Source organism: Pyrgilauda ruficollis, unplaced genomic scaffold, assembly GCF_017590135.1.
Source record: "Pyrgilauda ruficollis isolate IOZ18807 unplaced genomic scaffold, ASM1759013v1 scaffold15, whole genome shotgun sequence".
NCBI classification, from domain to species: Eukaryota; Metazoa; Chordata; class Aves; order Passeriformes; family Passeridae; genus Pyrgilauda; species Pyrgilauda ruficollis.
In genome coordinates, this window is record NW_024513654.1 from 15,721,894 (window position 1) to 15,746,901 (window position 25,008).

Here is a 25,008-nt window from a genome sequence, read left to right on the forward strand (position 1 = left end):
TAGCAGGTTGGGCAACAACAGTCTCCAGTCTTTTTCCACTCTAACAAGACTGAGAAATTTAATATTCAGTCTATAAACTCTCTTAGCCCACTTCTAGACTTTAGCCAAATTTTAAGCTTTGGGCACTATTCTGCCTTTCCAAAAGTTGTCCTGCTCACTGGATTTGGGATGTTTCACCCCTCCCTTATCAGAAGCACAGAACTGATGAGGTTGGAAGGAATCACTCATAATCATCTAGTTCATTGCCTCTGCTCAAGCTTAGCCAGCTAGAACAGGTTACCCATGACTATGTCCAGTCTGGTTTTGATCATACAGCTACTCAACGGCTGAAGTAATACATTCCAACGTGACAAGGAATGCCTCAAAGTCACCCTTAGGTCTCATTATCTTGGTCACTTTTGTACAAGTCTTAGAGAAAGCCTTTTTTCTGACATGCTTCTCTCAGGTCTCTAATCTTTGGGCTAAGTCAGCTACGTCAGATCTCAGGAGCTCTTGGGAGATCATGTCCATCAACAGCTCATTGATTTTTTAGTGCTTTGCTGCAAGGTCTGCTCCTGTACTTCCCTCTGACAGGCAACTAGACCCCAGTTCTCTGCATGGCTACTGTGAAGTTCCTAGGTTCTTCTGAACTCTGAAGTCTTTTTTACCTTCAGGCAGGATTGTATGTGATCTCCATCTGAAGCCATGACTTACAAAATGACAAGGCCTCCTTTCCTTCCTGCACAGCTGAAAAGACTTTCTGCCTCCTGTTCATTGTCACAGGACATTGTTCTTTGCTGGACCTGTTCCAGCTTTCTTCCTCTTGCCTGAGCAGATCAACATTTGCCCATTCAATTCCAGATCACACTAGTCTCTTGACACCATCAAGTGGGACAGGTTCTGATACTGGAATAGCTTAAGGCATCCTCTGACCTTTCGTTCATCAGCTGTTTTAGTAGAAGACCAAAACAAATTCGTGTTGTTTCTTAAATGTTTCAGTACCTTTTTGGCCATCCCTCAGACTTCCACAGGTATAATGCCCAATCAGTTTAGTCTCTTAACCTTTTCCAGCTTTGTATGAGTAAAAAAAAACCAACTCTGTTCTGCAAGCAGTTTAAACATTCTGGTCTACCACTGCAGACGACACAAAAAAATAAATGCAAAATCCGTATTCAGAAGCTGATTTTGAACCTTACCAGGCCTACAACAGCTTCCCCACACAGAACAAAGGAAAATACCTAGTTTATAAGCATGAAATCAATGAACTACTGATGACCAACTACTAAACACTGAGTTGCATTTGTGCCAAAGCTAATTAATCCGTTAGTGCTGTGGTTAGCACTTCCTGTTAGCTGCCTAAGTAACCAAGTGAAGTGAAACCTCACACCCATGTCTGGATCAGGAAGTGCTAACTCACAGTACCAACCATTTTATTATTCCTCTTGGTTTGAAGGTAGCAATACATACTAAATTCTTTAGCCTATCACGTCCTCTAGCTGCTTACATGCTATTTCTACAGGAAGCCCCAAGGTTTAAATTACTGAAGAGTCAAGCATTTAAATTATTTTCATCTATTTTTAAGGTATATTTTGGCAGAGGTTTATATTCATTATTCTTATGAGCAACTTGATTCTACACTGCAGTTATAATTACTATACTCAACCTTTCTTTCTCAGTGTGTATATTTCATTATAAAGTATGCTACAAGACCTAACACCCACCCTCTGTTATTCCTGCTATGTTTAATTATCTTTATTTATTTATTTATTTTTATTAAGAAAAACCTCTACTTTACTTATTTGATAATACTCTTTGCAAGAACAAACTTCAGTAAAGAAATAAAACATGGATACTGTTTTGAACAAGGAAGAAAAGCACAAAACTGAATCTTAAACTGTCTGGATCTTGCATCCAGTGGGTGCAAGGAAATCCTACAACTATGTACAGTCACACTGATGTGGAAAAGAATCCACACAAAAGGATACAGCTGTAGGAGGATTTAAACAATCTGGAAATTATTTAACTATGAGAAATCCTTAGTAATAACTAAATAATTTGCTGCACTGCTCATTTGTAGCTGCATTTTTCTGTTAGAGCAAAGGGTGTGCCCAATCTGTTTTTCCTGTCTCACTAGGTTACCAACTACACAAAGGACACGGGGAAACACATAATCCCAGCTCATTCTCCTAACTTCACAGGGACAACTGACATTACTGTGAGGTTTTTGGGAGTTTTTTAACTGCAGAAAGATTTGTGTTCTAAGAATTTGAAATCTTTCTACTAACAGTATTAGAAAACTATGTAATAGAAAACAGATGTGTTCTCTTTTCAAACATCTTTATGCTGGAAAAATCTAACTAAGCATGAATCATACGAGTCTTCTGGTTTATTCCTGAGATGTTCTGTCTGTATACAGTGGTTTGCTTTATTTATCTTTTCCAATTATTGTGACTTTTCTCCATGAAGAGCACTCTTTAACCTATCTGCAAAAGTTTAGTGATTCTGTAAATTAAGCAGTAAATTTTCTCTCCTGGAAAACAAAGAAATGGAAAAATATCCAAATGTTCTTTCGGGCTTCATTTACAGAAACATGCCAAAGCAATGAGTTCAGTGCCTTGGCACAGTGCAAAAGCAGAATAACATCCACTGTACTCCTCCTCCAGCAAAAACCAGACTGGATGAACAGTTATATCAGCTTTTAGGAACTGGTACAAATCATGTCTTACATTGCAATCTTCTGCTCTGTTGCTCTACAGGTTCTGTAGTCACCTCTTGGGCAGAGCAAAGACCAGGTGTCTGCAATTAGTCAGGACTAAGAGTGCAAGGAGCAGCAGAGTGTGTGCTGGCCAGGAGCTTTGTGAGTGAGCAGCCAGAGAGGGAGGCTGGCCTGAGAAACACAGGCTCTGCTTCTGGCCTACAGACAGGCAGTAGCAGAACAATTGAGCAAAAATTGTCACTGCCTTGAATGTAACAACAGCAATCCCCACTGCGTATTTTCCTCCAGAAGAAAGAAAATAGAGCTAAAGACATGGTGTAGGGTCTTCTCATTGCTCATTCTCAGGCAACAAAGGCCCCTAGACATGCTCTTTACACTCAAAAACTAAATCCAAATTAAATCTAGATTTTTAAATAGAATATATAAAACCATGAATCTCTAAAGGGAAGATTGTTGATTTCAACTCAAATCCCACTTAGCTTAGACACCTAACACAGCTCCCAAGTTAATGGGTCTACTTGTGAATGTCAGAAGCAAACACTGGGTTTCTTAAACTGACATTAGAATAGCTCTCCATAGTAAGGGCCTTAGATAGGCACTGTGTTCCACCTTCCCAATCCTGAACTAGCATGCAGACAAACCATGGGAGTGTTATTTGCACACTCTTCCACTGAGCACTGTTTTGAAATGCTGCAGCACTTCACATATGCATCTAGCTATAGACTTTTTCTTAAGTATTAAAAGAGGATACCATGAAAAAGTAGCAAATCTATGATATGGTAGTCCTAAATCTCTGTCCAACTCAGGAAATAGAATCAGTAACTTTACAGAACTACAGGTTATGCATACATGCAGTTGGTAGGTGAGAAACTTATCCCACATTCCTCCTTTCACCTAAATGTGAATGTTCATAAATACCAGTTCTCTTCTGTTGTTACAGTGCTTTGTGTCTTTAAAAGAACTACAAGATGCTATTTCCTATTACCATGTCAAAATCAGGATGCCTGCTCATGTGTTTCTCACTTCCCACCCCCTTATCCTGTTTCCCTGCCAATATCCTTTCCAAACTCATCACACATTGCAAATATGAGGATGTTATTGAGGATCTATTTTCAAAGAGCATTACTTTGAAGGTGTTACTCTGGCGTTGGTATGAACAACTTTCTGCACATAAACCCAAGCAAAACAAACAGGCATTTGTACAAGCTGGGGGTTAAGAGTTACAAATATGAGTCTAGATGATATTTTAAAATACAATTTGAAGAAAACCAACCACATGACTGCTTAACTTTAAACCTATGTACAAAGTGAAACCTGTGTAGAGTGAAATTTTAGGTGCTTCAAATAATCACTTTATTTTCTGATGCATTATAAAGTCCATTACAAAATTCTGACTACTGATAGGCTTTCCTATCTCAAGTTTCGAGATCTCCCTAAAGTCAGAGGCATGCAATATATTCCTGCCTAACTGACTTGCAGGAATCTCAAGAATGAGAGACCTGAGGGCACTGGCTTGATTCACAGTGATTTTATGACAGAGCTGTTACAAGTATTGTAAAAACCAGAATCCACATGTTGGGAGGAGGCAGAGAGTAGTAAAGAAAAGCTAACAATGGAATTGGGCTACTACTAGTAAACAGGAATGTTTGCCTAAGACATATGAAATCTGCCATGAAAAGAAGGAAAGATTACATGATCATACTTCCTTTCAGAATAGCAGCTGAGAACACTACTTGGCATTGACAGAAAGAGAGAGCACAGCAAGCCAGCTATCAGTTCCATTTCCCCCCTGTACTTCAGTATTGAAAGTTGTGTTTAATATTGGGGTGGGAGTGGGTAGGGAGAGGGAAAGAAGGAACATACTTGTTTTGTCCAATTGTTTCAAAATCCTTCACAATAATTGTCAGGGAAGATGAATTATCCAGAGCAATTCCTTTCAAGTCAAATTCAACAATCTGAAAAAGACCAAAATGGACCAAACCTAAATTATAATGACAAGTTATGTAAAAAGTAACAGCAGAGTAGCACATACAAAAAAATTATTCAGAAATAAATTTTGCATTTAGTGAGAGACCAAATCCAGCTTACATTTGTGAAAGTAAAATAAAAAATGCTCATAGCATGTATTTGATTTGCTAATTACTAGCAACAATACCACAATTAAATTGCTTAATAGTGAACCATCACTTCTTTTGCAGTTCCACTTCCTCACACTAACATACATATTGTCTTGTCAATCATAATATCTGATATTAATCCACTCCAATATTGGCTGAACTCAGTTGCTATTGAATTTAAACAAATACTTGTGTGTTCCCTTTCTTTGTAATTCTGATTACAAAATGTCAGAAAAATCTTTAACTTTCATTTATCGTTGTGAAAAACACTGCCAAGAAAACATTTTCCCCAAGAAAAATATTACTGAAGATGCAACATAAGACTGGGCCTAGAAATAAGCCATGAGGACTTTCAATACATAATTCCTTTAAATTCTGTATGGTCTTTCCTGGTATGTAATAAATTATCCCATTATGTTCCCATACACGTGGCTAAACAATGGCTGAGGATCATTTTGATCGAAAGTGGGAACAAAACCAGGCCACAAACTCATCAGTTATCCATCTAATTTTACATTAACACATTGTTAATAAATTGTAATATATGGTGCAAGATGAATCCATTCACCTGCACTTACTAACACCGTGACAGAACACAGAGCACAAGATCCCCTTTCCAACAACATGCTCAGCTGTCAAAACTGGCTTAACCACTTTGCAAGCATTGTCTTAAAATGATCAAGGATTTATTTTAACAAAAATTACCTCATTCCAAACAGGATTGAGTTCATTTTCAATTTTCTTTGTTTTCTTTTTTTCATCTGCAAATACAAACAAAGCATGATTAATTGTTTTTGCTAAAGCACTACAAAAATATAATATTTTTTCCTTTCACTTTTCTAAAGAAGGCTTGAACTTTAAACCAAATGTTCCAAATTCTTTTTACCTCTTCCAGAAGTTGCACATTTTATAATCAAGAAGTCCCCATGAGGCTTTTTATTGTTTTGTTTAAGCATACCTAGTTGTATTTCCAAAAGCAAAATAAATATTTAGGTTTCGCAACCTTTTATGACCCTTAGCTTCACCTTCAATAATGATGAAAAGAGACAGACTAAAAGACTTGGAGATATCAAACCAAACAGTAACCTCTAAGTGATAGCAGTAAAGCACTACTTTTGAAAGTAGTAGAGAAAATGTGTTACATATTTACCATATTTGAGTTACAAAATATTTTTGAATGTTTAGCTCTGGAATAAAATCACATGGAAAAAAATCTTAAGGAGATATGCTTACAGTGTCAGCACTGTCTGGTTTAAATGAGCAAATATTAGAAGAAATACACATGTATGTAAGAGGAAATGCAATCCTTCCTGAAAATATGGTTTCCAGAGGATATGTAGATATGATTTCGTTGAACTTACTGTAGCCTAAAAATTACAAAAATTACAGATTTTCCATACTTCATGGTAAAATTTGCACTTGGGCAAGCTACAAATCATGAGAATGTGGGACATGGTGCAAATTAAACATAGCTTGGCATTATTTTTCCTGTTCAGTCACAATATCTAGCTCCAGTGGAGGACAAGTCTTTTGACACTCAGAAGCACAAAAGAGCACAGACACACAGCTCTTTAAACAAAGATTGCATATATTAGTGATAACAAGCATATTTAAGTACAGGGTGTAAAGCAGCTGCTGATCTACAAAATGCTCAACCACCACAAGAAGTCAAAGATTTAGACACATTCCACATCTTTAAAGACTCCACTAAAGATAACTGCATTTTGGTATTTGAAATTATGACTGTACTTAGCCTGGGAAGCAAGAGTAAAGATATGCCAAATGGGCAAGTTCATATACCCACTGGTCAGGCTTGATGACTGTGGTGGCTCTTTTTATTGGATGAGAGTGGGATGTACTGAAAAAATCAGCCTGTGCTGCAAATTACAAGAACTGACTCCCATTTGTGTAACATGAATTGTCTACAATTCACACAGGATATTGACTCACGTTGTAGGACAAAGGAAAGGATTTCATAACATACCATACTGTGGCCTGACATTTTGCAGAACAAAGCACTAATTACCAAGCTACTGAGAGAAATTCAACTTTACACTATCTAATAGGAGACAAAGCATTTTCAAAACTGGGTATCCGAGAATAACTGGGGTCGAGCACTGCTACTCCAAGTCCCTCTAGAAGATGGGAGATGAAAAGATGTTTCCACTGCCAGTGAAAAAAAGAACATTTTGTAAAGAGGGTAAAGTTAATTACAAACCTGATCCTGATGGAACTAATGGATAAAAGTCCTCTGATCCCTGCTAAATCTAAAATGTAATTCTGTAAGGTGAGTCCTGGCATGAACAACAGTCAAAACAACTCTTGACAAGGTGCTACATTTTCCACTCTGAATTATCCATTTTCACAAAAGCAAGATTTATGTTTCCACTAATATGCATATTCTAGATTACACTGGGAAAAAAAAAAAAACAAACATGTTTCTGTTATGCATCTGTGTGAAAGCTGGATGAAAAAACACTGGGAAGCACAGCTTGGGTTTTAGTTGTAATTTTAGTCAGAGTACAACATTCTCATTCCTCAAGGAAATACTTTGCATATACTCCCGTCTCTTTACTGACTTCCTTTTTATTACACTTTTATCGGTATTTTAATGCACTGGGTGGTGGTGGTGGTATTTGTTTTTAAGCTCTTGGCAAAGCGCTTTCTTCTTCCAATCAAAAACCCCCGTTGCCAAGCTGGGTGAGGTGGATTGCTCAGTAATTCCAGGAGCCCACAAAAGTCTCAGCTCCTCAGGCTGTTTTCCTCTGCTGGTAATGATTGCAGCTATAGCAACCAAGACTAAACCACATCAGGATAAGTTGTGCAATAGGGCCAGTCACCATTTTTTGTGTGGCCCTACCTTGAAATAAGAAATTATAGTGGATACAGATAAAACACTCTATACTAGTTTCTTTAAAAACTAACTACAGTAACTGTGGTACTGTAGAAGAAATCACTATTTGCTTTATCTTGATGGAGGCACCATACTGCCTTATATTATAACATGCTAGTTAATATTCTCAGGTGGAAATGACTGTAATAAGAATTTAATTGCTCAGTCCAAAAAAAATTAAGATGAGCTGTTTAAACAACTGTTGATCATTAAAAAGATCACAGCATAGCAAAACACTTAATGTTTCCATCTTAATTTTTTTTCTATTATAACTAGCATTTTCATCAACATGAGCAGGTGGGGAATAGCAGAAGCAAACATTATCTTTTACAACAGTCCTAAGTCTAAGATTTAAGACAGTATCACATTTCAGTTAACTAAGTATCTCATAAAACTTTTGTCAAAGGAGAATTAAGACTGTATGATGGCAGCAACTGCAGGATCAAATGGGCAGACCTCCAAAACCCTGGAAATTAAATTTAGAAAATTTAACTCTCTGCAAAACAGAAAATTTAAATCCAGTGAATAATTACACTCTAAAACTATTTTCTTCCACACACTGAAATATAAACGAAAATAGCTTTGAACTATCACAGGCCTGCAGGCCTGCTGAAAAGCTCTTAGATTAAGCACAAATGGAATCAAGTTGGATTAATCAAATTAAATGCCATTTTACCTTCATTTTTACTGTATAAAGTGGAATGAGGCAGCCAAAACAAATGATCAAAACACTAAATATCCTAGCATTGACTGCACATACAAGCAATTGAATAAATTTTTACACACTGAGACGAGAATCTAACAAACCAAAATGATTATACTGATTCAATCATCATCACCTAGTGCTAATTTAGCAAGTGGCAACAGTTTTTTATATTAATTTGACCAATGAATTGTCTCATGTTGAGTGAAAAACTCAGAATTCTGCAAGAACAGCACCCAGTTCCAGACAGCGATATTCGTTTACTCTCAGGGTGTAGTTCTCTTTGAACTGTGAGCTTTTCTTAAAGTAAATAAAAGCTCCATCCCATTGGACTGGACGTAAATGTGTTAAAAAAAAAAAGGGAAATGCTTGCACAAAACTCCTCTGCTATATCAGAACTGAAACAGCTGCCTATTTCCTCCTAATATGCAGCTAATATAGATCACTGTAACAATTATATTAACTGCCTAGTCTGTAACCGCTCAATTAAAAAAACGGGATGAAATCTATTCTATTCATAGATGAAACATATTAACTAGCATGTCTTAACATATAAAACATTTGCAGACCTTTCATACTAACAGTTGCAGGACCATGAGTTTTCTCTTCACAACATGGCTGTAAAGGTCTGAGACTGAAAGACTGTGTTTCCATGGGAGGTTTAAATTTATTGAACCTGACATCAGCAAAGGCCCTGTAAATTAAAATTTGACCAAATACTGTTCTAATGAAAAGCAAACTTGCACAGCAATTTTCTGTCAAATGAGTGCTGTTCACTAAGACTTCACCAAGACTACTCCAGAGTCAAACAAGAACATGAAAATGTCCTGCACGACCATGGCCATAGTCCTGCAAATGCCAAAGTATTTCCCAGTCTAGAACAAGCACTCCCAAATGTGCTTTTTATGTCCCCCAGGATTTTCACTGGGTAGGGACTAAAGTTAAAGATTAATGGCCTTTGACATATTCTTCCCAAAATAAGACTGGTTTCCTATCTCTACACATTAACAGGGTGAGGGGGGAACCAGCAGTGTATATAAAAAAATCTATAAACACAAACAGCTAGAAGTCAAACATATTTTAGATATGACTCTGTCCTTGCACTTGGCAACCAGGCACTCCACTTACAAATTAAATCAGAGCTGCTTAATAGCTGGTAAAAGCCTGGTATTTTCTGTCCCATTTGAATCACTCTGGACAGGAAGCAAAAAATCAGGCTGTTGGTATGTAGTAAAATCACATAAATAGAAGTGGCAGGATAATGAGAAATTAAATATCCCACTAAAAATGTGTCGCAATTATGAAGCTGATACTGGTTAAGCATGTTTGGGAACATTAAAAATCCCAATTCTAGTACATAAAGGATAAATAGAAACTCATTCCTTTCATTCTGTTGTCCAATTCCTGTGTTTGTATAACTGAAGGACTGAAAAACAAATCAAGCATGAAGAAAAAAAATCTGTAACTTCTATTTACTAGGCAAAAGTGAACTGCATTAGAGCACACAGAAGAAAAGTTTACAAGGAGGGGATTAAACAGACACTTAAGCATAAAGAAGGGAAGGCATAAACCACCTCTGGAGTCTGAAACTGCAGGAACAGAGGCAACACAGAAAGGCAAAACTGGCAGGAAAGCAAAGAGAGACAAGGAACTGGAAAGAGAAAATGGATACTTAAGAAGTAGCAGAATGTGAAACAAACCAGAGAAATGACAGTATATTCACTTTTTCAGGGCAAGTAAAATCATATTTTAAGAATTATGAAGTTCCAAAAGCTACTGAGACAAGCTCTGCCACTTGTTCTAACACACAGGGTGGTAAAAAAAAAAAAAAAAAAAAAAAAAAAAAAAAAAAAAAAACAAACTTGAAAAAAAGGAGGAAACTAAAGGAAATTGAATGATTTCACATCTTTCTGATGCTGAAATAAATGTATCTGAAAACTTGTTACTTTGAAAGTTAAGATTCTGCATGTGCAGTGCCTCGTCCTTTTTCAGCCTACAGCTGTCATGATTTCAGATTTGGTTTCTAAAGGTGACAAACTCATGCAAAGATTTTTCACACTTTAAAATACCATCTGGATTTCAGTGCACAGTTAGGAAACCAGGTCACCAGGAGATAAGATACCTGTTTGTCACAGTTTGGTTTGATGTATTACATGATCCAAAATTGCTTAAAGGTTTTGGCACCTTAAAAATAAATGAATACTAGAAATCAAGTTCCTCTAGTACAGCCAAGTGAGGTAATGTTGGCAACAGGTAAAGTACACTCTAAAACATACTTAGCTTTACATAGAAATGCTAATTTTATCATAGTCTTCTCCTTCTCCCATATATATAACTGATGAGCAATGAAAGTGAAAAATACAGTTTCCTTCCAAAATCTTGTAATTAAATAATCTCAACAGGCAAAATTTTGATGTGCGATTCCGTTTGTGAAAAAAAAACAAAACCAAAAGCAACCAAAAAAACCAAAAAAAAAACCAAAAAAAGAAAACAAAACAAAAAAAACCTCCTCCAAACCAAACTAAAACAAAATCAAACGCCTTCCGAAATAGTACTACTGCTTTTCAGTATACTACTTGTAACAACAATAAATCACATTTTTATTGTATGTGTGTGACAGTGAGCAATGCCTGTTCAAAGTAATCAAGACAGGAATGATTTTTCAGATGGAAAACAAGGTAATCTTCAATATCAGAATTAAAAGTGGGTTCATTTATTCAATTAGATTTGTTTTTAAAGCAACAGGTTAATCCTTTGGAAAAACTTGTAAAATGTGGATCCTGAAACAGAAGCACAGCTGCTCAGAACAGACCAATGCACTCCACCCAATTCAAACTTCATTCAGGTAACTCCTGTCTCTAATTAAAAAGTCTTCCCCAAAATTACATTAGATGTAATTCCAGGAAAACACGATTTCCCAGATTTTCAGATACTTACAAAGGGCACTATCCTTTACAAAACTTCTTCCCTGGCTACATTTATGACAGTTTTGCTTACCTTTAAAAATAACAGAAACGATAGGATCTGGTTTCCCAAACTTGGTTTTAGGGATATTGGTAGCAGATTCCACAATCACCCGAAGCATTGTTTCCTTTTTGTCTAAATGTTGACTAATACCGAAAGAATTAAATCTTCAGTTTCACAGTCCTTAACTTCTGGACTGAAATGCTAGCAGGAAGAGGAGGCAGGGAATTACTGGTTTACAGCAAAGGAGGTCTATGGGTGGATCTATGACGGACTAGCTGCTCAAAGCCCCGGGAAAAAAACCACTCCTGTAAATTGACACCAGCTTCTGTCATGCTGCACAGAAAGAGCTCTCGCTAGTGAAATCCTGCAAAGAAAGGCACACTGCAAAAACTCAGGTTTCTGGCTGCTGCTTTTACTCTTAAACTGATACATCTCTGGTCAGAAACCAAGGCTAGAATAAGCGTTAAGCGACAGGAACATTAAGCACGACTCTAGAACTCGATCTAAACTACATCTGCCTCTCGGTATACCAAGGTATGAAATTCCACAATGGCTTATTTCCCCCACCCCCCGCCCCCGTATTTTTAGAACTTCATCGCTCGCAAATGCTTTTGGTTTTTCTCCGTGCCAGCCCAGTCAGAAACTGGCGATGATCCCAAAAAACAGTGCAAGTCCTCCCCCTCCTGTTGTATTCCGGAACGACACTGCAGCTTCCTCATGGAACATCCCGGAGATAGTAGATTAATAGTAGAATTATCGAAATCTGTATCCATGACTAAAAATTAAAAAGTATCAAGGAAATGCGTGCAAAAAAAGAAATTAAAAGTGACAAGACTCTCTTTATAGAGGCATATGAATGTTTTGTCTTAAACACGTGCACAAACACTGCGGTAACATGAACGGGGGAGCACTTACATGACAAGCACAAGAGCTCTGAGCTCCCCTGTGCTCAGTTAGTTCTTCTCAGCTGTGAGCAGAAGCAAAAACCCGGGAGGTTCCCGCTGCCACTGCCACACGTGTCCCCGCGTCCCCAAGGAGAGAGGAGAGGGAAAGCCAGCACGAGGGAGCAAGTGAGAGCAGTTCAGCCTGGTGTTTACACGGTCACATGAGACCTATCCTAGTTTACGTTGTAATTTCTACAATTATTACGTTTGGGGTAGATGGAGAGGATTTCTGAAGAAAAACCCTACGTGTTCAGGGAGGAACGAGGACACAGACACGTCAGAGACAGCACTGAGGAGGCCCTGCAGACTCGACCCGAGCTCCACCCGCCGGCACCCGCTGCTGGCCAAGCACCGCCGCTCACAGGCGGCGGGGAGCCCCGGGCAGGGACAGCACCGGCCGGGCGGAGACACGAGAGGGCGGTGACACGAGGGGACACCGCCCCTGCCGCCGCCGCCCCGCGGGCACCATCCGGAAACCCCGGAAGTGACGGCCCGGAGCCGCGGGATTCAAACTCCCGGAAGCGGCACGGGCCGGGGCCGGACAGAGCCGCCGCCGGGCCGTGCCCCGCACCGGGCCGCGTCCCCTCACCGGGCCGCGCCCCGCACCGTGACTCGCGGCCCCTCTGAGCCCCGCGGGATCCGGGAAGGGCCGCGCCGCCTGCGCTCGCCTCCAGCTGTCGGAAGCCTTGTCCTGCCCGCTAGAAGTGATCGCTGTTCCGTAGCGCCTCGTTCGGTTTGTACAGGCGCCTAAAGATGAACGCCAAGACCGCCATAGATCGAATTATTGGCAAGGGGGGCCTGAAGTTGGGCAGCTCCAGAGCTGACGGTGGGCTCGAGAAGGGTAAGCGGGAGGGCGCTGCCCCGCGGAAGTCCATGGAGGAAGTGGCCACAGGCAAAGGCAAAGTGCCGGACCCGGAGCGGAGCGAGCTCCTGCAGGTGAGCCGGGCTCTCCCCGAGCCAGCGCCGGCCGGGTCCCGCGGATACGGCACTCGGCCTCGGGAGCCCCACCTTTCCTCTCAAAACTTTTGATGTCACAACTGGTTTAGGAGTGTTAGACAGTCCAGACAAACTATTAGTTTCACACCTTCATTCTCAGATATTTTTCAATGACAGCAGAGCTAATAAAATCACACTCATCTGACAAGGCTGGTAAATACAAAGACTTGAGGCCAGAGGTGCCCGTTAGCCCATTAAGAGCTGTCCTCATGTGTCCAATAGAACGCGTCTCAGAGAAGTATTTTAACCACTTCCTGCAAAGAGTTTAACGTTTGAAAACACTTGGTTAAGAACATGCCAAAAAGTGCAGAGTGTTTGTTTGAATTGAATTGTCAAGCTGCCACTCAGCTATGGGTAAATGAAACTGTAATTGGGTCGTTACATTATTCTTCCATTGCAGCTAAAGAGCAGAAACTAAGACACAACAAGGTATTGAAGCATCTGTACATCTATATGACTGTTCCCCTCGAGGTAAACCTGTGGTTGCAGAGAGAGAAGTTCAAGACTTAATAGGTGACCTAGTTGCAGCCTGTCAGGATTCCCAGAAGGACAGGGAAACTTTAGCTGGACTCTAGAAAAGGATACAACTAATGTGGACTAGGCATACTAATATTTCTAGGCCACTCTTTTTAATGAAAGGGCTTGTCATGTTTCTGTGCCACAACATCAGTTGAGAAGTCTTAAGCCAAGGATGAGCTATGGCTGGGCAGCTGATGAAGTTTTGGCTAGATTCCTTAGTGTATTTGCTGAGTCTGTTGGTGTTTGCTGTTGGCTCAGTGTTGGTTACTTTATACTAGTTTCCTATAAACTAGGAAAAATAGGTGCAAAATCACCGCTGTGTTTGATACACTGGATACTCTTTGGTGTCACTACTTTAATTTTAGTGAGCAGTGGTGTTTAACCACTCCCTGATTGAGGCTCCCTCAAAATCACTTGGTTTCTGTTTCTTTTTCTAATGACTTGATGTCAATATGCAGGATTTCAATGTCAGCCTCAGCAGAATTAAATGCTATCACATCTGAAGCTCATGCAGAGCCCCATTGCACCAAATGCAGTACTAATTGTGGGTAATGATTACCTGTGCTGGAGGCCTACTGGAAAGAGAGTGCATGTTGAAAATATCTACTAAAACACATTTTGAAACTACAGGGCCAGATAACATGGAAAACAGGATCCTTCTCCTGAATGCTTTATTATAACTCTTCTGTGACAGTAGCAGTTTGCAAGAAGGCTCTGCTGCGTCCCAAAAGCTACCAAATATGCTAAGAAATATACTAAGAAATGTAGCACCAACCTCTTTGCTGGAAGTGTTTTGGAGTTCTTGTACTACTTTTGTTTGAGGGTCATGTAATGTTGTGATTATTCAAAACTGAGCACCTACCAAGCCTGTGAAACTTGGTTCTTTGCATTCTCTCCTTGTTTCATCTATTTCAGACTGGTTTTACTATCACTTGATATATTTCAGATGATCACTCCAGTATTGTCTTCTTTGAGTTAAAAGTAATTTTCTCAGCTAATTAAAGGCTAAGAGAGATCTTGGAAAGTGAGATATTCTTATCATAGAATCATAAGGTCATAGAATGGGTTGGGTAGGAAGAGACCTTAAAGATCCCCTAGTTCTAACACTTTCCACTAGACCGTGCTGCTCAGATAATCTCAAACTACTGTAAACTTGCTAATGCATTTGATGCATAGACTAAAACGTACTCTTTTTTTATTCTGTTTCATTTAGAAAATACTTTTGCTTGAGAAAGAAAAAGAAAAATACAACCATCTTCTGGGAGAGAAGGACAGAGAAATCCAAAACCTGAAAGACAAGCTTCGGTCCAAAACCAAGAACAGTGAAGTGTCCTTACTACAAAATCAACTAGAGGAAAAAACAAAGGAAGCAGAAAGGAGAGAACAGTTACTTTGTTCTCTATCAGAAGAAATTAACAGGTTAAAATGTGATTTATCTGCAGTCATGGCAAAATGCTCTGATCTTGAGAACGAAGCCAGTAGTACTTCTCAGGTATCCCAGGTAAGCACTGAAGAAGTATTGCAATTGCAAATTGGAATTGGTGCCTACTAAGCACCAATAGGATGGTTTATGAATTTTCATACAAGCTGTGTTGCATGCTGAAATATTTTTGTATGAAGCGAGATGGTGTCCAGATTGAACTCTAAATGAGGAGCAGTCAGAGAGCACACTTCAGGCAGCACAGCTGGGGAGGGAATTCTCTCCTGCTGTATTGCAAGGCTCCGTGTTCAAGGTCACACACAGGTAGTGTGACCTGTGATACTACTGGGATGATCCACTGTTGCTTAGGCAGGCACTGTGCCCTTCTCAGATTTGTGTGCTCAGTGATTAGACAGAGTGAGAATGCAGCAGTGATAAGAGACATGGGGCACTAATAAAGACAAACTAAGCTCCTTGCCTAATTCAGCTTCAGTCATGAGATTATCTTTCTTCTCTCTGCTCTTATGAATCTTCATTTGTCTCAGTTGTTAAAATTAATTGTCTTTACTTTCTGTGGCATTACACATGGTAAATTCTTCAATGTGGCACAGGATAGGACAGGAATAATGAGTTTCAAGTTTAATAATGAGTTTCAAATAAGGGTTTACAAGTCCATTTAGGGTTCTACAGTTGTTTTTCCACCCTGCCCCATTCTAATGTTCTTTGGAAAATGCAGTAGTAGCTCTATGAGTGGCACAGGGAAGTTGTTTAGGTACAGGTGCCTAAAAATAGGAGGCTGTAAGTCTTTCTTTTCCAGCTTTTGACCTGCAGATGGTGCTGGTTCCCTCCACTCCGCACGGGAGTTGAGCAATTTCTAGAAATTCTGCTATAGCCAAATACATAACAGAATATCTTCATCTACTACTTTTGAATGGTAGCACATGTATATATAGTACTTCTAATAATGCAGTTTATTGAGAAATACCACTTTAAATGTAATGTATTTATTTTAAATTTCAACACACTTTGAACTTCATTAGAGGTGTTAAAATGTGTATTAAGTCAACAGGTTTTCATAATATTTTTGTCAACAAACCACCAAAATATTTATTACTTTAAAACCATAGTTTTCTTTTAAAATTGTGACTGATTTATCAACAGAGGACAGTGATGTTTTACTTGGAAAACTTGAAAACAAGTCTAGCAATGCTACTTGAAACTGCTAGGTGGCATACTAGCTCTGAAATGGAAACAACAGCTTTATGACACAATTTTAAGAAAGTTTTTACTGAGGCAGGACTCTGATGTTCCTAGAAAAAAGTTCAGTGTCTCTAAATCCTATTTTTCTTAGGAAGTGTTTAAGTTTAATAATTATATTCAAAGTTCTGTATTTTTCAGCTATAAATTCTGTTGTAAATCATATTCCAAGATCCATAGAAATATGTTGGGAAAAAATATAGTTTGGATTTGTGTAGTAATGTACATTTTTTTTCTCACTGAAGTTCCCTCTGACTTATACCTACACAATTTCACAACCACTTTGTATCCTGCAGAGAATTTACATTTACATGTGGGAGAAACATGCCTGTAACTCCAGAAGTCCCCTACTCATAGATGTACATAAGTGATACCCACTGTACTGGGGATCAGGCTCAGGAAATCAGGCAATTTGTCCTTGTGCTTGCAGACAGGTCTGCATGATTTCCCAGATGTTCACAGTCTTCCTGTTATCCCAGGGAAGCATGGAGGTCTCTGGCTTTCCTCAACTTCTCCTGTATGTCTGGGTCATTGTCAAATGTATGAGGATACAAAAATAGAAGAAACATTTACCTCTCCTTGTGTACTTAAATAATACCCTTAAATATCTTCATTTTTCAAAACCTCTTTGTGGAACACCCTTCAGGACTTCCAAGACAGCAGTTCAGCAGAAAATACATTATGGTTTCCTTAGGAAATGTTTAAAGGTAACTATGAATTTCAGACTTATGGAATAAATTCCATGTAAATCTTTGTCCCATATTTTGCAGAAGAGTCTATTTTAAATATCTGAAATGGCTTTTTACATAACTTGGATCCTTCAAAAAATTCCAGCAACCAGCTATAAAGATATTTAAACACAAAAGGCACATCTCTTTTAATTTTTAAATGCATCTGATTTAATTTTTAAAATATTCTTCTGCTATTTATGTGAGATTAATAGCTGTACAGGAGCAGCTTTGCTGTTTCAGACATCTGTTTTAAACAACACTAACAAGTTGTTCTTTGTCCGCAGGAAGCTGCAACAAACAGCACTGAAGTTGAAAGACAATTGAAAGATGTAAGTTTCCTGTAAATTTCAAGCACATACCATCTGTCTTGAGCTGCAGAAGAATGTAAATTATCTTCATGTACATTTTGGGGTAGTATGGGACCTCAGAGGGTATGTTTCTCTCTAAAATATAATCCCTAAAATTATTTTGTGACAAGGCAATAATTTAAATTTAAAACCAGAAAAACTTGCAAAAGAAAAATTAAGATTTCCATTATCTTTCAAAGACCTTGCTTGGAACATCAGAATAAAATGGTTGCTGTTGCTGAGAACTCAGAAGCCTCTAGGAACCTGACACTGCCTGGGGTAGCATGAGGTTGGATTGGAAACCTCCTGAGGTCCCTTCCAAAATGAAAAATTCTATGAGCCAAGCAGCTAAAAAATCCATGTCCTTGTTCTTACAAATTAAATTGCAATGATACAGTTTTTTATTTCATTTTCAGGGTCTGTTATTTTATATTTTATTTTATATTTGAGATTGAAAAGTTAATTCTTCATAATCTAGGCATGACTCATTAAAGCCTTTGTTCTTTAAGTAATTTTCCCATTTATGCAGTTTTAGCTTATGCTCAGCAACCTGAATTAACTTTCCAAACGAAAATGGATTTATTTATTTTTTGTATAGATTACTACAATTTGCAGCAGACTTATCTAGTTTATCTTTAATAACTTCTAATGTTTTGAAGACATAAGAAAATACTTTTAAAAGCTGATTAATTACCAGAGACTTTTTTGTTGTTCTTCTGTTTCTTTTTATGAAGGCTCTGGAGAAAAATCAGCAGTGGCTACTGTATGACCAGCAACGGGAAGCATATGTCAGGGGACTGCTTGGAAGGATCTTTGAACTTGAACAGAAGGCAGAAATGGCTAGCCAGCAAGAATCTAAATCAAATTCAGAAGGTATCAACTTCATTTTTACCCCCACAAGTGACCCAAACCATAATTATCTATAGAAAAAATTTTTTTAAAACAAATTATAGCACACTTAAAATCAAGACTTTGTTCTCAATGCTTTGGCTGCTTAATGGTAAAACTTGGTTAAATAATATTCCTCTGCTTCCTGTTATCTAGCTATGTTACTTGACCAAGAGTACTTCCTGTTCTTATCCACTTCAAAGATGGTTTTAACAGCCTTGACACTCTATTAGCAACCTCTCTGTTTGTGGAAAGTGTTGAGGCAAATAGATGTATGTCTCCCATCCTTCAAAGTACACTTTCAGTAGACATAATGGAAGCATTAAGGATTTATTAGCTAGGTGTGGATCAGATTTTTTTAAATTTACTTTTTTCAAAATAAATATTATAAAAATGACTCAAGATTGCCATGTTCTTTACTCACCTGACAGTTGTTACAGGGCAAGAAAACCTGTGATAGGTTTTGGCACCTCTCCAAAGCAGTGTTTCACAATAAGGATCTGGCCACCTCCAGCTCACTTCCTTGCTGTGCAGTTCCTCAATAAGGCACACCCTCTCAGTATTAATAAAATTAAAATCATATTAAGCAGAAGAACCAGAAGGTATTGACTTGCTTTTCTTATTACCAAATTATTGATTTCATACATGCTGCAACTGCAATTTACCTGCAAGGTAAATTCACTAAACAGAACTAGCATCATGTGGAGTAGGAATATACCCACACACTTGCCATTAATAATTCATGGACAGTGGCTTCGTTTCTGTATTGCTGTTTGAATCTTTCTGGAGAACAGTGAAATATCATCATAATCTTGTTTCGGTGCTGTTCAGAAATCTATGAACAGTATTTTTAGAGGGAGGCAGACTCAGCCTCCCTCTAAATGTTCCACAGAGTTACTGCAGTCAAAGCTTTGCCACAAGAGCAACCAGGAGACTTAAAGTCAGGGTGTAAGAAAGTTCCTCTCTTCAAGCAGCTAGGCAGTAGCAGAAATCCAAGTTTCTAAGAACCTAGCTATACAAGTTGAAAGTATATATACGAAAACCTTTTCTGGGCAAAAACTTGGCCTTTCTCTGAGGGTGTCGCTGCCCTATAAAGGAGTTTTGCTAATGAGAAGATAGGGCTTAGTTCATAGCTGAGGGAAGGGAGAACATTCAAGCAGGAAACTCTCCCTAGTAAATTACACTTTGAATAATTAGGGTAAGTCTTCAATAGGAAAGGTATCAAAGTCACAAAACTTACAGTGCCAAAAATCAGCAAAGCCCATGAAATTCTGCATCCCTCATTCTGCTTCTGCATATATTTTGTACTTCTCCTGAATTTTTGCAGTCTGTCTCTTAATTTTTTCCTACTTATTAAACTTTTCTTGGGTCAACAAGCAGAAATTTTCTGACCTTGGTTTAAGTAATAGTTGCTACCCAAGAAGTAAGCATTTTTAATCAAAAGAACTGTCATGGTCCTTTCTATTTACTATTTAGAAGTAAATTATGGCATACTGTTTGGAAAAGATGGTCTGCAAAAGACAGTGGAAGGTCTGGCTTTGGTCAAAAAGGCTGAATCTATCCCATCCCCAAAGGTATCTCTGGGGAGCGAGTAATGTCAGCAGCATGGCTAAAGAGCCTAAAAATAGAAGTAGGAATCCAGTGGTTTTCTGTCAGATTCCCATGTGTCAGTATGATGCATGAGGCCTTAGAAGAACTGTGTTTTCCAGTAAGTATATTGGTAAGGAGACTTAATGTATTTTCAATACTGAAAGCTGTTTCAACCAAAGTTTGGTTCTAATCTGAGCTGTGCAATAGCCTACTATTTCAATTTCTATTAATAAGCCTTAAAATGCTGTTAAAGATTCAGTGCTCTGATTTTTAAGTGGTTTTTTTTTTTCACATTACTAACTCAATTATTTCTGACTCATTAAGGTCATCTACAGGAGGAAAGGCAAGAATACTGTGACCAGCTGTTTCTAACTGAGGGTCATCCTGAGACAGAAAGACGCACTATAACCCAGCTGAGATCTGAACTGAACGAACTTAAAAAGACATATGAAGAAACACAAGGGGAAATGATGAGTTTAAATGCCTTACTGCAGTCACAACGGGTTGCTGAAATGAAGACTCGAGAAAATGAAAATAAAATGAAAGAGAAAGCACAAAGACTAAAACAGGAAAATGAAACTATCAAAGAACAGCTCCGAGAAGAAAAAGAAAAGTCTGAAGATCTTTTATGTCAGGTAAGTGGATGGATTTGGAGGTTTGAGATCATTAGCAAAGAACCAAGATAGATGAAAATTCATAGCTAATCAGATGGACCATCCCTCTCTCTGATAACTGTTCTTCACATAGATCTAGACTCATGTCCTTGTGGTTAACACTGAATTGTTTAAAGAAGAAACTTCTTTGTTCATTTATTTCTCTAGTCTTAAGGGACACAAAATAGAAGGGACAAAATACTGAATTGATTCTAATATAGTTCATCCTTGAGACTAATAGTAAATGAGAATAAGAAAGCAAAAGAACCCCAACATTTTATCAGGTGCTCATAACTATGGAATAACACTAATATTTGCTGCCACCTGGCTGCTAAAATACAACTGATATTTGAAATATGAGAATAAAATTTACTAGACACCAAAGTAGGCCAAAAGCAAAACAACCCTTAAACTCTCTACAGACAGACTGCTTCTCATTGGTTAATAATGATTAAAATATGTTTATTTTATTTTATTTTATTTTATTTTTTGAAGCTGAACAACAGTATTGTCATAAAAGTTGATACATGCTGAAAGCAGAGGGTATTTTAATGTATGCATTTACTTAATGACTATAATATAGTACTTTCTCACCCTTAAACTTGTTCTCTTATATTAAAAAAAAGGGCATTGTTTGTTTTTATTAACATCATATTATGTTAGTGCAAACATAGGTTTTGTGAGTATATTTTTGTCAGCATCCTGGCAATCACCTAGGAGGCTTCCATTTTTGGTTTCTTTTTTTTTGACAATAACATCATCCTGCATTCCCCCTTCTTGGTGCAATAATAATTTTTCACTAGGGTTTTCCTTGGGGAAGTAGTGATTTGAATTGAGTTTGGTTCTTGCATAACAGACATACATTTTCTGTTGGCATTGGAATGCAAGAGTTTTCTTCCATCTCATTATAAATGAATTCTTTTTAAGCTTATTAACTATTGTATATGGAAGTTGTTTGTTACAAGTGTTCATCTGCCTTGTAGGTGCAACTCCTTCGTAAATCATTGCTCAGACAGGAGGCAGAACACACAAGAATAGCTTTGCTGGAACAACAGGTACATCATTATGTGCTAAAGTGCTGGTATTTAATCTGTGTTGGGCACAAAGTCTTTCTAGACTAACTTCATGTTTAAGAATGATTAGTATATCAAATAAAGTAATGCTAGGCATGAACTGTACATAATCTCTTGATGCTTTCAAAAATTTTGACATGTGTCAGGAGGAAAATCTGTAACCTTGTACAATAAGAGGGTATGATCAAACCTGATGCTGTTTTCTCCACAAGCACTTGTTCAACAGGTAAAGCCTCAGATAAGGCACAGGAAACATCCTAAAACTAACCACCTAATTAAAGTTTCATAATATATTCTCAATATAGTTATAGAAATAGTTGCATTGCCATATTTTCTGTTTTCTTTATTTGAAATTGAAACACCCTCCAATCAAAAAAACTTTAAACTGTACCTCTTCTAAGGGAGATTTTAATAACTGGGCATGTGTGAATTTCACTGTAATGAAAGCAACAGCAATTTCTAATTTTTCATTTAAATTTTCCTTTTAATTCCATTTTAAGATGTTATTGCAGAACAAAACTGACTTTAAGTATATAAATGGGAAACATTCTTCCCAGTTCATACTAACTTCAAATTTTCACTTTGTTGGGCTGTCAGATCCAGATGTGTACCACAGACTTAGAGAACGGGAAGCTTGATCGCCAGAACTTGAAGCATGAGTTAAGCCATGTTCTCAAGGAGCTGCGCAAGGCCAAGGAGAAAATAACCCGCCTGGAACCTCTGGTATGTACTGAATATGCAGCTCATAGGTGAATTCACTCAGGGATTTTGCATAAACATGCATCTTCTTGCTTTGGGATCTTGTTTCAAACACTAAGTGTCCCTCCATCCTTTATGTCTGTTTCCCCAAGGCGCAGAGCCCTGTGCAAGCCAGGCAGGCACTGCTTTTCTCTCCAGCAAGCACGGAGCAGGAGCACTGCAGCAGGAGCTCCAGAACAGTCAGGGTGCTGAGCAGGGAACGCTCTGTATTCTGTATCACAGTGTGTGACTCAGTTTTGTCCGTTGCACCATGACAAAGATGCAATGTGCTTCCACTCAGACTTGTTGCTGGTGAAGGAGGCACAGTCCTTAGTGCTGTAACACACCCAAGGCTTGTGTGCCATCAAGCCTTTACTATATTATCCTACAGTGTTTGATCAGTGCATGCATGCCCCAGTCTTACAGTGAAGCTCCTCCTTTTCCAGAAACTCCGGGAATCTGGACGTATGGAATCACAAGAAGATTTGCAAGCTGTATTTGACAAGAAGCTGACCACATGTGACAGAAGTCCCCCCCTGAAACATTCCAGCTGCCTTGATGAAAGTTTTCTCGAGTGTCCCAGATGTAAAGTGCTATATCCAACAAGCCAACATAGAGAATTACTAGCACACATTGACTTCTGTACAGCTTGAGCTCCAAATGGACTTACTATCTTTGCTTCATATATGCTGCCAATATGCCTGACAAAAGATCTTTTAAAGCTTTTTTCTTACAGTTGTATAAACAACTGCTGATTTTATAATTCAGTTTCACAAAAACAGTATTAACATTATAATTTGGCCTCAGTATTTTACCTCATGTTTTTGCAAAACAGCTACTGCATTTTCTAGTTGCAAACAGAAATATTTTTCGAGTTAGGAATATTTTAAATAGTAAACTACTGACTTTTTTTTTCTTTTTGCACTATTAAATGTAAGAGTAGTAAAAGCATAATTATTGTGTCAGACTATATTTTAGTTTTGGCATATCCAGTTCTTGGTTGTTGAATCCTTATGATTGTGCTTGTACCTTAACTGACAAAAATAGCTGCAAAAGATTTTTGGCCCTTGTAGGTGCACTATATATATATATATATTTATTTATACATGGTGTGCATATATATGTGTAGTGTGTATAGTATATACAGACATGTGTTATATATCATATATATGTGGAATATCAACATCTTGATACATAAAAACTCAGGAGGGCCATGTTAGAACTTTGCTGCTTAAGACTGATGTTCAAACCATTAATCTTAAGTAGCTGATTATCCTGAACCACCATCAGGGGTGACTAAAATGCTGACCAAGGTTTAACCTCAGAAAAAACAACTTCTTAGCAAACAAAAACTTCCTTGGTGCCAAAGAAAATTTATATTTCAGACAATGTCAGAGGCCATTTTTTAATTTTGCATATAGAATTACGCTGAATTAAACTTGTTTTGCTTCTGTATTTTAGAGGTTAAAGTTGGGAAATGTCAAGTTATTCAACCTTAGATTTGACAAATGTCCCAATGTGCAGTTTTTAACAAATTGCTCCAGTGTATTTGAAGTGTCACTGTATTTTGGATTATACAAAACACAAATTAATGACAAATTCTGGCAACAAATTAGAAACTGGTAAAAAAAATCCCTAGTGGATTTGCAATTGCAGTGTTATTTTTCTCTAGCACTTACTGTAAACTTGAATGTGTTGTGAGCATTTTGTTCCTTGCACATGTAGTGAAACCCCAACAAGAAGTTACTTCTGTGGAAATTATTAAAATGGGGAAATTTTACAAAGATGCTCAAGTTAAGAACAAATTTGAGCATTTTACAAGTTTGTGGTTTGCTGAGGACACACAGGCACCCAAGGTGTCTCTTTCTCTGGCCTGCTGATTCTGATTACTAGCTGGTGTCAGCTTTTTCCATTGTGCTTTGCTGCAAAACTGTGCTTTTACCCATAATGTTCACCTTAATCCCTGATGGTTAAATCTTATTCTTAAATATGAAGGTGTTTTCCAAGTTACTGAAAATAACTGATAGTATCAAATGATGTTATTCTCAATTCCAGTGCTCATGAGATAGAAAATACTAAAAGGTATTATCTTTATATCTGAAATATCTCTGCCAGATTTATTTTATTAGCCATTATCTATCCACTTATCAATTTCATTGACTGTGTCTCAGGCTAATCTTTGTATTTGACAATTTGCTCAATTGTTAGCAACAGATTTTCTGACCAAAGATATGATAAATTAATGAGTAAAACAGAAATTGTGCTTCAGAATCTTAAGGTTTTGTCATGAGGGAAATTGTCTTAATTTCATATATTATAAAAAATCTTTTCCTTCACGATAACTATGCTTTTCATTACAGCCTAATAATTTTAATCTCTAATTAAACTACTTTTAAAAGTTTAAGTTTGTCTTTGAACAACACCTTAATCAGCTAGTATTCTATTCCCAGCTGCATACTCAGCATAATTTCTGCAAA

At 37.8% G+C, this 25,008-nt stretch overlaps 2 protein-coding genes across 3 annotated transcripts in view; one reads left to right on the forward strand and one right to left on the reverse strand.

Annotated features, from left to right (window-relative positions):
• Positions 1–11,741, reverse strand: part of MYOF (myoferlin) — a 64,072-nt gene extending 52,331 nt beyond the window's left edge. Inside the window, exons 1-3 of one of the 2 annotated variants that reach the window (XM_041461378.1) lie at positions 11,406–11,741; positions 5,518–5,573; positions 4,559–4,650 (exon numbers count right to left, since the gene is read on the reverse strand). In XM_041461378.1, coding sequence (XP_041317312.1) covers positions 4,559–4,650; positions 5,518–5,573; positions 11,406–11,493 — 236 coding nt within the window. In that variant the 5' untranslated portion in view covers positions 11,494–11,741. The remainder of the gene's footprint in view (positions 1–4,558; positions 4,651–5,517; positions 5,574–11,405) is intronic. The other variant, XM_041461379.1, reaches the window with a different exon arrangement.
• Positions 11,742–13,072: 1,331 nt separating this feature from the next.
• Positions 13,073–23,184, forward strand: CEP55 (centrosomal protein 55). Its single transcript, XM_041461458.1, has 8 exons — positions 13,073–13,255; positions 15,048–15,335; positions 17,527–17,571; positions 18,324–18,462; positions 20,392–20,702; positions 21,704–21,775; positions 22,391–22,516; positions 22,978–23,184. The coding sequence occupies exons 1-8, from the start codon at positions 13,073–13,075 to the stop codon at positions 23,182–23,184; spliced, it is 1,371 nt and encodes a 456-aa protein (XP_041317392.1).
• The last annotated feature ends 1,824 nt before the right edge of the window (positions 23,185–25,008 follow it).